Source organism: Lissotriton vulgaris, unplaced genomic scaffold, assembly GCF_964263255.1.
Source record: "Lissotriton vulgaris unplaced genomic scaffold, aLisVul1.2 SCAFFOLD_2103, whole genome shotgun sequence".
Taxonomy (NCBI): Eukaryota; Metazoa; Chordata; class Amphibia; order Caudata; family Salamandridae; genus Lissotriton; species Lissotriton vulgaris.
In genome coordinates, this window is record NW_028246552.1 from 192,009 (window position 1) to 204,465 (window position 12,457).

The window sequence follows — 12,457 nt, forward strand, 5'->3', positions numbered from 1 at the left end:
GCCTCCACCTCCCCCCCAGCGCCTTGAGACCCTCACGGGTATGTAGCGCGCTCTAGAAATGCAGTGATTGATTGATTGACCCCAGGTTTGTACGAACATCTATTTCATTTTGAAAATGATTTGATTCTCTTTTGTGTTTGCTTCAAGCCAAGGCCAACCGGCCCATGGTTTTGTTTCCTTCTGTGTAATTTTCCACCTTCCCCCGTCCTGTACTACATGTTTATGTCTCTTCCATCTTGCTCCTTTTTTTTTAGAGAATGCATTCAATTGTGAGATTCTTCTCCTGCACTCTAATGTCTGCCCTTATATGCCAACCCACCCAGCCCTTCCTCACTACTTTCCCAGCCATCTAGCTCAGGCAATTAACTTGCTTAGTTTCCAGGCACTGCAATGCTTGTGAAGAGTAATACTTGGCAGTAATCACTCAGCCTCAGCTGAAATGTAGTCCAATCACATCTAACAAGAGTAATACTAGAAACATTTGAAGAACCTTACTTTTAGCCATATCAAAAATGCTCCACTAGTCTCATAAAAAACTTTCCAGATATTTTTACACATACTATACTCTCTAAGTGTATTCTAAATAGCACCAAAATGCCTTACAGGGTAGCTATTTGTGCTTAATAAATTACTTTTATTCACTTTCACACAATTTTACTGTGAAGTAATAGTTAATAAAGCCACAGTGTTTGCTTGCTGTTGCCACTGAACCATACAAATTACATGTCATCATTTTCACAGACTTTCTCTTGCACCAAAACTGAACGATTGAAAATAGATAATTTATCTGGTGGCTATCACAGGCACTGCCTTTTGATTGTTGATGTAAGTCACTAGATATTTTTCCAAAGCTTGACACTAACATGTTTCACAGAACCCCTGGCTTAAAAACTTACCAATATCATTTGAAAATTCATAGATGTGTGGTTTCTGTAAAAGCCCGAGCTGACACATGCAGGTAAGGGCATTCAGAGCTTTGAAAATCACAAATTCTTCAGCATCACTTAGGCCTTGCTGAAGCAGTGGCTTCAGAATCGAGGAGCTCTGCCAGCCAACATAAGCTGCAACGCCTGCAAGAAGATAAAGGGATAAACCAAAGAAGTTTTACTGCAGAAGATCTAGACGCCCACATGACTGGACTATAAAAAAAGATGTTTATGCTGCAAAAGGGACAGTTCACTAACCAGGGGTAGTTAACATGATTGTCTACTTCAATCAACTAATGGTCGGGATCAAGATAAAATTACATAACGTTTCGGATATCTCTACATAGAAGAGAAATGTACTCTATGACTATTATTTCAGTCTGGTTATCTGATGGCCTGGTAATCCAACACATAGTACATAACAATAGAGCTGGTATCTTATTTATAGTTTTTGGCCACTACCTTCAGGTTCACGCTTAGCAAGAAACTATTTTACAAAAGGTCGCTTCCTATGAGATATGTCGCTACATATCTGGATTGTTATAAAAGAGGACACCAAAACCCAAATAACATTTAGTTTCCATGAGGGTCCAGTCTGTGGATAATTGATGGGTTGAGAAAAAGTCTGTGATCTTGATGTATTTAAAGGTAAGAGCACTTACATGTACAGCCAGAGTTAAAACACAAGTCACTGCCATTCGCCCACCACTAAACACCTGAGAAACAATCCATTAGACATCAATCACTCTCACGAGCCTGGAATTCATTTCTTAAAAAGTAGACTGTCTGAAGCATCTGGTTAGAATTTACACCAAAGGAAGAAAAGATTCTGCTAAGTCTTGTGAGAGCAAACAGTTCCTTTGATTGTCCTATGTGTCCTAATTTAACTAAGCCATCTAGAGGAGTCTAGCTGATATCCCAATATGCTTTCCTCCGGTTTATGTTAGGGCTGTAGAACCAATATAAAATGTAGCAGGCTTAAAGTTGTGGATAGCCTGGCCACCATATTTAGAGTGCCTTGGATATCAATCACTAAATACAATGAACATGACATTTAGCACTTTATGGCGAATGTCTTGCACCTTCAAGCTCAAAATAAAGCCCAATGTTTTTAAGAGTTTATTACTCTCTTCTTCCTTTGATGGTTCTACTAACTCACACGTGGGAGATATGATGCAAGCAGCTTAGTATCTTTCAAGTTTGGCTCCTATTGTCTTTCATTTTTTCCAGGTCCTACGCTATCCTTCGGCGCGCAGTGCTCCATGGGTGACTGAAAAGCTCTGAATCAGAAGAAAAGCACACTTTTTCCTGATCTCAGCTCTATTTGATTTTTTACAAGTTTGACCGATTTTTTAACTTGCAGATTTTATTCTTTCATCATTTCCATTGTAATTAGTAGGACATGGATCCCTAAATAAAAAGGAAAATACAAGATCATTCCACTTCATTTTATTCATGGAAGACCAGGCACCTACCAACAATGCTGTCAAAAAAGGCTCCACGGAGATGCCAGTCATTCTTATCATTAAGGAATGTGATCATGTGGGATAGGAGTACATCATTGGCCTTTTGACGCCCAAAGAATACGCACAAGCGCGTTATGCCATTCTCCATGAGGGTTTGCTTAACAATATTTTCTGGGTCACTAAGCAATGTCACCACTTTCTGCTGGACCATTTCGTGAAGGGCCTGCAACTCTGAAAAAAAGATATACATGGGAGAAATGAAGAGTCGTGCATTGCAGTTTTGTATGCCTGTATGAATAAGAGTACAGTATACTGTGCATTTTTCAGTTTCTGAAGGATTGCTTACATGTCACTGGGCATGAACTTACAAATCTGATCCACAATTATAAGGATTAATAAATTGATATGAACTGTAATGTGGATAACTATTTAGAAACAATCATTTGGCTAATCAAATCAGAAAGCAGGAATATTACCAACAAAAGCAAACAAGGGGGGGGCGTGGCTGGCGGCCGAACATGGCGGCAGCATAGAGGACTAGCTCTGGCGGGGAAGCGACCTCTCCATCTATCCGCACGTTAATCCGTGAATATTTGTTACCTCCAACGGCAGCACCGAACGCCCGGGACCGGGCGGGACTGGCGGCAGGTCTCCAGACGAAAATCGAACATTGAATGACGGAGTTATCGTCGAAAGTTGAATCGACCGGAGCATAGGCCCACCTCCGGACCCTCAAGTGCTAGCTGAGACCGACCGGAAGTGCAGCCTGCCTGGCTGCCACCGACAGGAAGTGGTCGGTGCAGGAGACCCACGCCCAGTAGCGGTCCTGCCCTGCGTCATTCGACTCGCTATCTCCAGCGACGACTCCTTGGAAGGGTGGCCGCAAACTACCGAAACTATCATCCGAACTTTGCCCGGCAGACCGTACAGGAGTCTCACTTTTAGCGACGGAGGTCCTTTCCGTCCGGCACTGAGAGCAGCGTGGTAACTACTCGTTTACCTGATACCCCACCGGACCGACGAACTGTATTCCCTCCGTGACCGAACGATGGCCGGGAAAGGTGTGAAAGGCGGCACAACCCAGACTCGTATTGACCGTTTCACCAACGACAGGACCGCTTCCCCTCCGGCGGAGGGAAGAACCCCCCCCGTGAAACCAGGCGAGTCTGGGGGACCGAAGAAGGCGACGCTGGACGATGTCATGAAGGCTCTCACACAGGTCCAAGCAACGGTGGGCTGTATATCGACAGAAATCACCCTTATCCGCGCTGACTTTCACAAAATGGCGGAAAAGGTAGGCTCTCTGGAGCTCGTCACGAAGTCGCTGGTGGAGGATGTCTCGGAACTGCAGACGGCCATGGAAGCGGTCATGGCGGAAAACAAGCTCCTTAAGGACAAGCTCGACGACCAGGAGGGCCGCTCCAGGCGGAACAATGTACGCATTCTTGGCGTTCCGGAGTCTGAAGGTGTGAGGGCTACGGATCTCTACGTGGAGGAACTCATTAAGACTCATCTTCAACCTAAAGGCCTGTCGGCCTTCTTTTCTGTGGAGCGAGCCCATAGAGTCCCGGGAGGTCAACCGATACCAGGGGCCACGCCGCGGCCGATCCTAGCGAGACTGTTTAACTACCGTGACCGGGACATCATCCTGCAGGCGGCACGTGTCTCGCCGCCGGTGAAAATCCTCAACTCTACGGTGGCTTTCTTCCCGGACTACACGGCGGAAGTGGCCAGGCGGCGGAAAACATTCTTGGACATTAAGAAAGAACTTAGGAAACGAGAACTCCCATATTCTATGATCTTCCCAGCCAGGCTTCGGGTGGTGGCGGAAAACAGGACATGGTTTTTTGACGACCCAAGCACTGCGCGAGACTGGCTGGACGGCTGGCGTCCTGCTTCTCACTCTCGTCGCCCTGGGCGGACTAAGACCGGCTCGCCTCACTCTGACTGCACCGCTGCAGGGGCCGTGGGTACGAACAGTGGCAGGAGTTCTCCGATACGAGATGAGGCAGCTTTGAGTCTGGAGGTGGACCCCTGAACACATGACTATGCTGTAGAAGTTTGGAACTGTGGCTGGAACCGTCAAGGACACTGGGCCGAGGGCCTCCGTGGAGGGTATGAGGGGCCGCTGATTCCGGAGCGCTCCTCACCCCCAACGAGCAAGTAACTGTGTGTTTTCTTTGGGGTGGGACGAAGCACTCTGCTAAATTGGGGTGGCGGGCAGTTTGGAGTCCGTGTAGCAGGGAAGCAGGGAGGGTGGGGTTGTTGGGAGTGGGGGGGTTGTGTTGGTTGTTTAGTTTGAAATGTTTGGCTCAACTTCTTGTTTTGAAACTGCTAGTGTTCACACTTGACCGTATTCCTGACACCGGGTATATTGCCTCTGCTCCTCGATCATTATATCGGTACACACACACGCTTAGTTACACTGGCTTGGGGAATTTCCTATCTGCTATGACTCCGTCCCGCCCTCTAGGACACTCAACTGCACGCTTGATCACAATATGGCGGATCCCCCACGACCTGCTGTAGTAACGCATGACACTGGGATGGGGGCGGTGCCGCCTCTTCGGGTAGTCTCCTGGAATGTGCGGGGGTTGGGAGATAAAGTGAAGAGAGGGCTGGTCCTACAATGTATTAAGAGACTGAACTGTGATATCGCCCTCCTCCAAGAGACACACTTAATGGGGGTTGCCACCAAAGCCCTGGATAGGAGAGGGTACCGCATGCTAATACACTCGGACTTTACTTCGGGATCCCGGGGAACGGGAGTATGGGTAAAGAGGACGTCACGATTCATTCACCACTCCACAAAAACAGATCAACATGGCCGCTTCGCGGCGGTGTGTGGACAATGGGAGGGCGTGCCCATCAACGTGGTGTCTGCGTACATCCCGCCGGCGCTACATTCGTCGGCACTTCCGGACCTGGGTAAATTTCTTCTGGAACTCCCGGAAGGGGATTTGTTAGTGGGCGGAGTTTTCAATGCATTGGCTGATTCTGATATGGACAGGTTCCAGGCTCGCCCCCTCCCTACTGGCCCAACGAAATTCAGGGACTTCCTGGAGGCACAGGGTCTGATAGACATTTGGAGACAGCTTCACCCTAACGATCGTCACTATTCATACTACTCCTCCACTCATGCTTGCCTGTCGCGCATAGACTACTTTCTCACATTGGGGGGCGGTAAACTCACTTTTGACAAAATACACATCGCACCACGGGGTATTTCAGATCACTCTCCCCTGATCGCTACACTGTCCTGCTCTGCCACGGCCCGCACACGTCTCTTTCCCATCTACCCTGGTTATCTTAAAACTCCCCCGATCCGAAAATCCCTTAAAACTGCCACTAAACTTTACTTCCAGGAGAACTCCGGGTCGGTGTCCTCACCGACGATTCTCTGGGAGGCATACAAGACGGTGCTCAGGGGCCAGGCCATTTCGACCATAGCCGACCATAAACGCAAACAAAAACTGGAATTGGTCGAACTGGAACTGCAACTGGAACAAGCAAATGTGACTCACATGGCCACACCGTCAGAGGCCACCAGGCACGCGCTGACTCTCTGCCAACTAAAGCATGACGACTTTCTCCGCCGTAGGGTGTTAGAGCGGATTGAATCAACGGCATGCAGAGTTTATGATGTAGGCGACAAAGCCAACAAGCTGCTGGCTTGGTTGGACAAAAAGCGGGATGGAGGCAGGCATATCCTGCAGTTACAAGACCACACGGGGACATTTCACACGCACCCTCCCAAGATAGTTGACCTCCTGGCAGACCACTTCCAAACGGTGTACACCCCAGAAGTGGTGGTCACGTCGGAACAGGCGGAACTGGCACTCCAAGAGATTGAGGTGGAGGTGCTAACGCCGGAGGCGCAAACCGAGTTGGAAGCGGATCTCACGGTAGAGGAACTCCGTATGGCGATAGGCGCACTGCACACGGGCAGAGCGGTGGGCCCGAACGGGATTCCAATCGAATGGTTCCAAACGATGTCCGACACACTGGGCCCACCACTACTGGCCATGTTCGAGAACTGTCGTGAATCCGGAACGCTGCCCTTGGATCAGCGCCTGGCAACGATAGTAGCTATCCCAAAACCTGAAAAACCTCCAGAATGTTGTGCATCCTATCGCCCGATCTCGCTAATCAATGCAGAGGCGAAGATCCTGGCGAAGGTGATTGCTAATAGATTGACCCCACACCTAGGCCAGCTGATCCACCCGGACCAATCCGGCTTTATGCTTCACAGGAGTACAGCATTAAATCTCCGTAGAGTGCACGGCGCGTTGGCACGTGCGCACTCCTTGACAGAGCCAGCAGCCATCTTGTCGCTGGACGCCAGGATGGCCTTCGATATGGTGGAGTGGCAGTACCTGTTCGCAGTCCTGCACCGGATGGGCTTCGGTCCGAAGTTCCTATCCTGGATCCGACTGCTCTACACAGGTCCAGTAGCTCATGTAGCGGCCAATGGCCATATCTCCCGTGCGATCTCTTTGGCGCGTGGGACCCGCCAGGGCTGCCCCTTATCCCCATTGCTATTCGCACTGGTCCTTGAACCCCTCGCGATCATCCTCAGAACGACACCACTGTTGAAGGGCATCAAGTGGACGGAGACCTGGGAAGATAGAATATCATTGTATGCGGATGATATGCTGGTGTACGTATCAGCACCCGAACTGAGTGTCCCGATTCTATTGGCGCTTTGTGACAAACACGGTGCGGCCTCTGGTTACACAATTAACTGGACGAAATCGGTCCTTTATGTACTGAAGGGCCCTCGACCAATCCTCCCGGAACACTGTCCGTTGGTGGTGACAGATGTTTCCTTCAAATATTTGGGTATCCATGTCACTAACGATAAGACCGTCTTCACCAATCGAAACCTGGCGCCCCCCCTCCTCCGTTTGAAGGCAGACGTGCGGCACTGGTCGTCCCTGCCGCTCACACTCTTAGGCCGCGCTGCGCTGTTTAAAATGATGGCGCTCCCGCGCCTCCTATATATCTTTGAAAATACGCCTGTCGTGATTCCGCCCTCCTACTTGCAGAAAATTACCGCGATTGTTACCACTCTACTTTGGGGTGGGCGTCCCCCGAGGATAGCTCACCTCAAACTCAACCGCGGCTGGTACGATGGTGGAATTGCGCTACCAAACATACAGCTTTATTATTGGGCATCCCAACTTAAGGTACTTAACCAATGGATCCATGCATCGCACACTGACCCGGCATACATGGCGGACAGGGCCCAACTAGGAACACGGACTCTCCTGGCCCCCCTCTATAACCCTAGCCTCCTCAAGAACCTGATTGGCCCCACTAAACACACAATTACTCTAAGGTACAGGGCACTCACCAAGCTACAGTGGAAGGGAGTCATCACGAAGCTTACCCCGCTTTGGGATACTAAAAAACTGGGCTGCCTGAGGACCAGTAGAGGGTTCACCCAATGGGACAATATAGGCATCTCTACAGTGGGGGATCTCTGGACGTCCACTGGGGTGGTACCCTTCGAGCAACTCCAACAACAATATGCGCTGGGCCCCACGGAAACGTATAGATACATCCAAATCAGGCACGCTCTCCTGGCGGTGTTGGAGCCGGGAACCACAATCCCGGAATCCTCGCCCCTAGAAGACCGGCTCCTCACGGATTACATGCAAACAAGAGCCACCTCACTCACCTACCGTAAATTACTAAACAATCTCCCTGACCCCCTACAGACACTGCGAGGAAAATGGGAGGATGAGTTGGGTGCTATGGATGAAACGGACTGGAACGCTGCTGTGGCATCCCCGAGAGAGGCTGGGGTTTCGGCCAGGTTCAGACTCATACAACTGAAAATACTACACAGAACATACTACACGAGGACCACCCTACACAAAATGCACAGGGCTGACTCCCCTTGTTGTCTTAGGGGATGTGGGGGGGATGGCACACTACTGCACACGTTGTGGGACTGCCCTCTCATTGCCCGGTACTGGCAGCAGGTCATGCGCACGATTTCCCAGGCCCTTGGCACCTCCCTCACGCCCGAACCGCGCCTCTGTCTCCTGAATGTTTGGGAGGGCACTGACCTTAACCTCAGACAACAACAGTGGGTTACAATTGGAACAATGATGGCTAAGCGTGATATGGCACAGAGGTGGGGGGTGGCTGAGCTACCTACTTTGTCGCTATGGTGTCAAAACATGGACAAATTGATGTTAACTGAACGAACTGTCTACAAACTGAGAGCGAACCCAAAGAAATGGAACAGGGTGTGGGAGGCCTGGAATAGATATAGAGGGGATCTGTGCGACCCGCTCCAGGAGGCTGAAGACGAAGACTCGGAAGATGAGGAGGGGATGCTTGATTAACCTGTGGGTTACTACGGGGCAGGACTAGAACTGTACTCGTATAATTGGAACTTTTGCTCACGTTCTGCGGGGGGTGGAGGGGGTAGGCCTGGGGTAGGGGGTCGGTGTGTTCTACTAGCGTCTTCTGTTCTGTATTGCTTCGTATCTAAGCACTACTATTGAGCCACTTTGTTTGGTTTGTTTTCTGATGTTTTATAAATGGAACAAATAACAAAAATGCACTTTAAAAAAGTAAAACTTCATGACTCCGATGTTTCCATCCTTATGGTCTGCCACATCATCCTCATCCTATGCTGCCGGACCGGAGGGTTGTCGGCTAATTAGCTGTGTATAAATACGGGACATTCTGTTCTTCTCTCCTGTCATGATTACTGTGTAATTGTCTTGTTATAAAATGGATGATGAATATCAATAAAAGTTTTTACACCAAAAAAAAAAAAAACAAACAAAAAAAAAAAAAACAAAAGCAAACAATTTTACTTGTGTGTTTAACATTTTGACCTCAATTACTCAATATTCAGGACTACAGCATTAGTTTTGATTGACAGTTCCCATAAATACTACACATTCACTAAAAGCCGTCAGCTAGGTTTAGTTATGGTAGATGGGGGCATTTGTGTCTACAACACAATGCCAAAAAGTATGAAAGTTCACCAGTGAAAGTATAAACAAAAAAAATGACTGTTTCTTTCAAGAAAATGGATGGACAAAAAAAATCACTAAATGTGTAAAAAGACACCAATGTATGCCAGGCGTTACAAATTTTGTGGATTTTCATTCACCTTTCTTTGAATTACTCACAGCAGCTGTTTTCTGTATTTTCCAATAATTATGAATTTGCTGCAACTGCCATACAATCCTCCATCTGCAGCATAATTTGAAGATTTTAGAAAGAAAAAAAAGTTTCTAGCTCAAACGGATCAAAAGTTACTAATAACACTGTCACACTTGTTGCTGCTAAATAAAAGACCCTTTGCAAAGGTGAAATGATCAACTTTCAGTTGCTGATTGCTCAACTAAGGTGCTAAACTAATTTTAATGGGGTGCAACCTTCTTCCCAATAGTGCTCAATTCAAATAAGTAAGTCAAACTGCCACAATTTGTGCTTTTTTATGAAGCATAAAGTACCTTTTCTAGCTGAATGATTAAGTGTTGCTGAAATCTTTTGTCCAGCCCAGACAAATAATTCCAGTTACCCTGCCTGAATTTATTCATCTGCTACATGTGGTGGAAATTGGTCAAATTGGAGCACAGTCCTCTGCCATGCAAAAAAAGCTTTGCTAGGAGAAGTGTTTGGTCAAACTTAACTACAAAGGCAGAATTGCTGCCTTAGCATCACACAAAAACGTGACTGTGTGTGTTCATACAGCTCTGTAAAGAACAAATGACTTACCTGTGTTAACGCTCTTTCTGGTAGGGACTCGTAACTAGAGATTCCTCACCTTTGAAATGTTTCCCGGGCCTCAGCCTGGATTTGGGAACTTTTGAGCACTACCTCTGCACTCCAGTAAGTGGCACAGCGCAGCTATATACTGATGCCATTCTGCTCCAGAAATGGGGCACCCCTCCTGCCCGCTGATGTCGGTTCCTTTCAAAGCGGTCTAGCCCCCATCACAGAGCAAATCGGCTTTTAACTGTGTGCTGTTTCCTAGACTTGAGATCTTACTAAATGATACTATATAATGCCTTACTATCTAGTGTAACTAGAAACTCATTACGTTCAGTGTAGGCCAAGCCCTCTACTGATGTTATCATGGGTCTAGTGTATTGAAATAGGTTTTAATGCAAGGTACTATGGAGCAGAGAAAGGAGTTGACATATTTTGATAAGGACTGTCCCTATCGTGGTGACAACAGGCCGCAAAGGGGGATTCTGTTGAGTTTTATGGACCTTAGCCACCCCAAATGTGAGGATTATTAACATTCAGAAATTCAAAGTCATTAGTACACATGAGCCCCTCACTGAGGGCTTGTATGGTTAAACGTTGTATCTTTTTAGACACTCCGCTAGTAGGCTAACTCATGATGCTGTTATAACGTTCCATATTGCTCAACATTGACTTCGTCTTGTTCACATAATGGTCTGTGTCCATGAGCATAATTCCCCCGCCTTTGTCACTATTTTTAACTGTGTCTTTCTTGTTGTGAGATAAAACATTCAAAGCTGCACGTTCATCCTTCACTAAGTTAGCCAATGGTTTAGGGGTGAATCTGGTAGACTCAGTTTATTCAACATCACCCTCTCAAAAATGGCTACTTCTGGGCCAAGTTGTTCTAAAGGAAGGCTGCAATGTGAAGGAGATGAGGGGCCAGAGGCATTAAACTCAATTGTCTGGCCTGTCTTTGTATTACAAAAAACATTTCTAACGACACTTTCCTGAGAAAAGAAAAACTGTCCTGAAACAATTCAAATTTGTTGACATTTGCATTAGAGACTTAAGACAGACCTATAGCTTGCAATAAATTGGTGGTGGCTTTGTCTAATGGTGTATATAAAAGATTAAAAATTGGAATTTTGTTTATTGGGTCCAATACTACCCTTTTCTTGTTTCCAGGTACTGATACTTGTTGTTCCCAGAGTGGCAGCCCCCTCAATATCGAGTCCAAGCCACCAAGATTTGTGGACTTGGCCACATCACAATCTACCTGGATAGCTTGGGTAGGACAGGTCAGCTGTCTTCTGTGATACCTAGGAGGAAAACTATGAGGAATGCACCATATTCTCAGAGAGGTAGAGGTGTACACAAGGGAGTGAGTGGTGAGCTGTATTTGATTTGCTATCACGGTCACAAGCACAGGAGTCTAAAATTAAAATGACTTGTATTTGCGTGGTTTCAGTGATATGAAAGCTACAATGCAAGGATGGGTATTCGGCACAAGTTAAAAATTGGTATTGGAGTTCAATTCTATGAAGAGAATGTATGTGTGAGTGTTAAACTCTAGTATGAATGTTAAATCAGACACCGTCAGCTGAATTTAATTAGGGGGGGCTCATTTCCAAAAGTGAATCACAATGCATTTGCTCAAAGTCCATGTTTTATGGGTGCACTCGATGCATGGGAAGCAGCAGAACAGAGACTGAATTTGATGAACATTTACAAATGTGTATCCTGGAATCTCATACAAATATGTATTCAGTCGGAATGTATTTGGTACAGTATACACATGTGCAGGTGTCTGCATGTATGCACTAAATATGGAATATAGTATTGATGTGCATTTGAACGGAATATGTTGGGCCGTGTATGACAGGCACATGCACCATTGTTGGCATGCTCCACTGGTGCATATTGGTCTGTGAGCAACAGGGAAACATGCTTTAAATTTTGTGAAAATGTCTAATTGGTATGAATTCAGTCAGTGGGGCATAGACACATTTTTGAATGTCAAAGTATGAACATTAGATCAAAGTGGAACAGAGGGATGTGGTGTGGATACTGCAATTTGGACAAATGCTGAAGTCTCCAAATACTCTATGGAAACCTATTCACATGACGATATAAATTGGTAGATTAGGTAATATTCAAGCCCTAACTGGATGTGTGGTAACATATTCATATACTATACAAAAGAGTATTCTTTTTTTGTTTTTTCACATATGTGCTGGTGGAAGCAGGCACTTTATAGGATATATCAAAATTATATATTGTGTAAAGAGTCCAGGGGTTCCATTAGGAGTGGACAGGGAGCTTGCTATAGCAATCCCA

The 12,457-nt window shown here is 46.7% G+C and overlaps 1 protein-coding gene across 1 annotated transcript in view; it reads right to left on the reverse strand.

Annotated features, from left to right (window-relative positions):
- Positions 1–12,457, reverse strand: part of PIK3R4 (phosphoinositide-3-kinase regulatory subunit 4) — a 250,220-nt gene that overhangs the window by 183,451 nt on the left and 54,312 nt on the right. Inside the window, exons 6-7 of the mRNA XM_086949456.1 lie at positions 2,402–2,623; positions 897–1,070 (exon numbers count right to left, since the gene is read on the reverse strand). Coding sequence (XP_086805582.1) covers positions 897–1,070; positions 2,402–2,623 — 396 coding nt within the window. The remainder of the gene's footprint in view (positions 1–896; positions 1,071–2,401; positions 2,624–12,457) is intronic.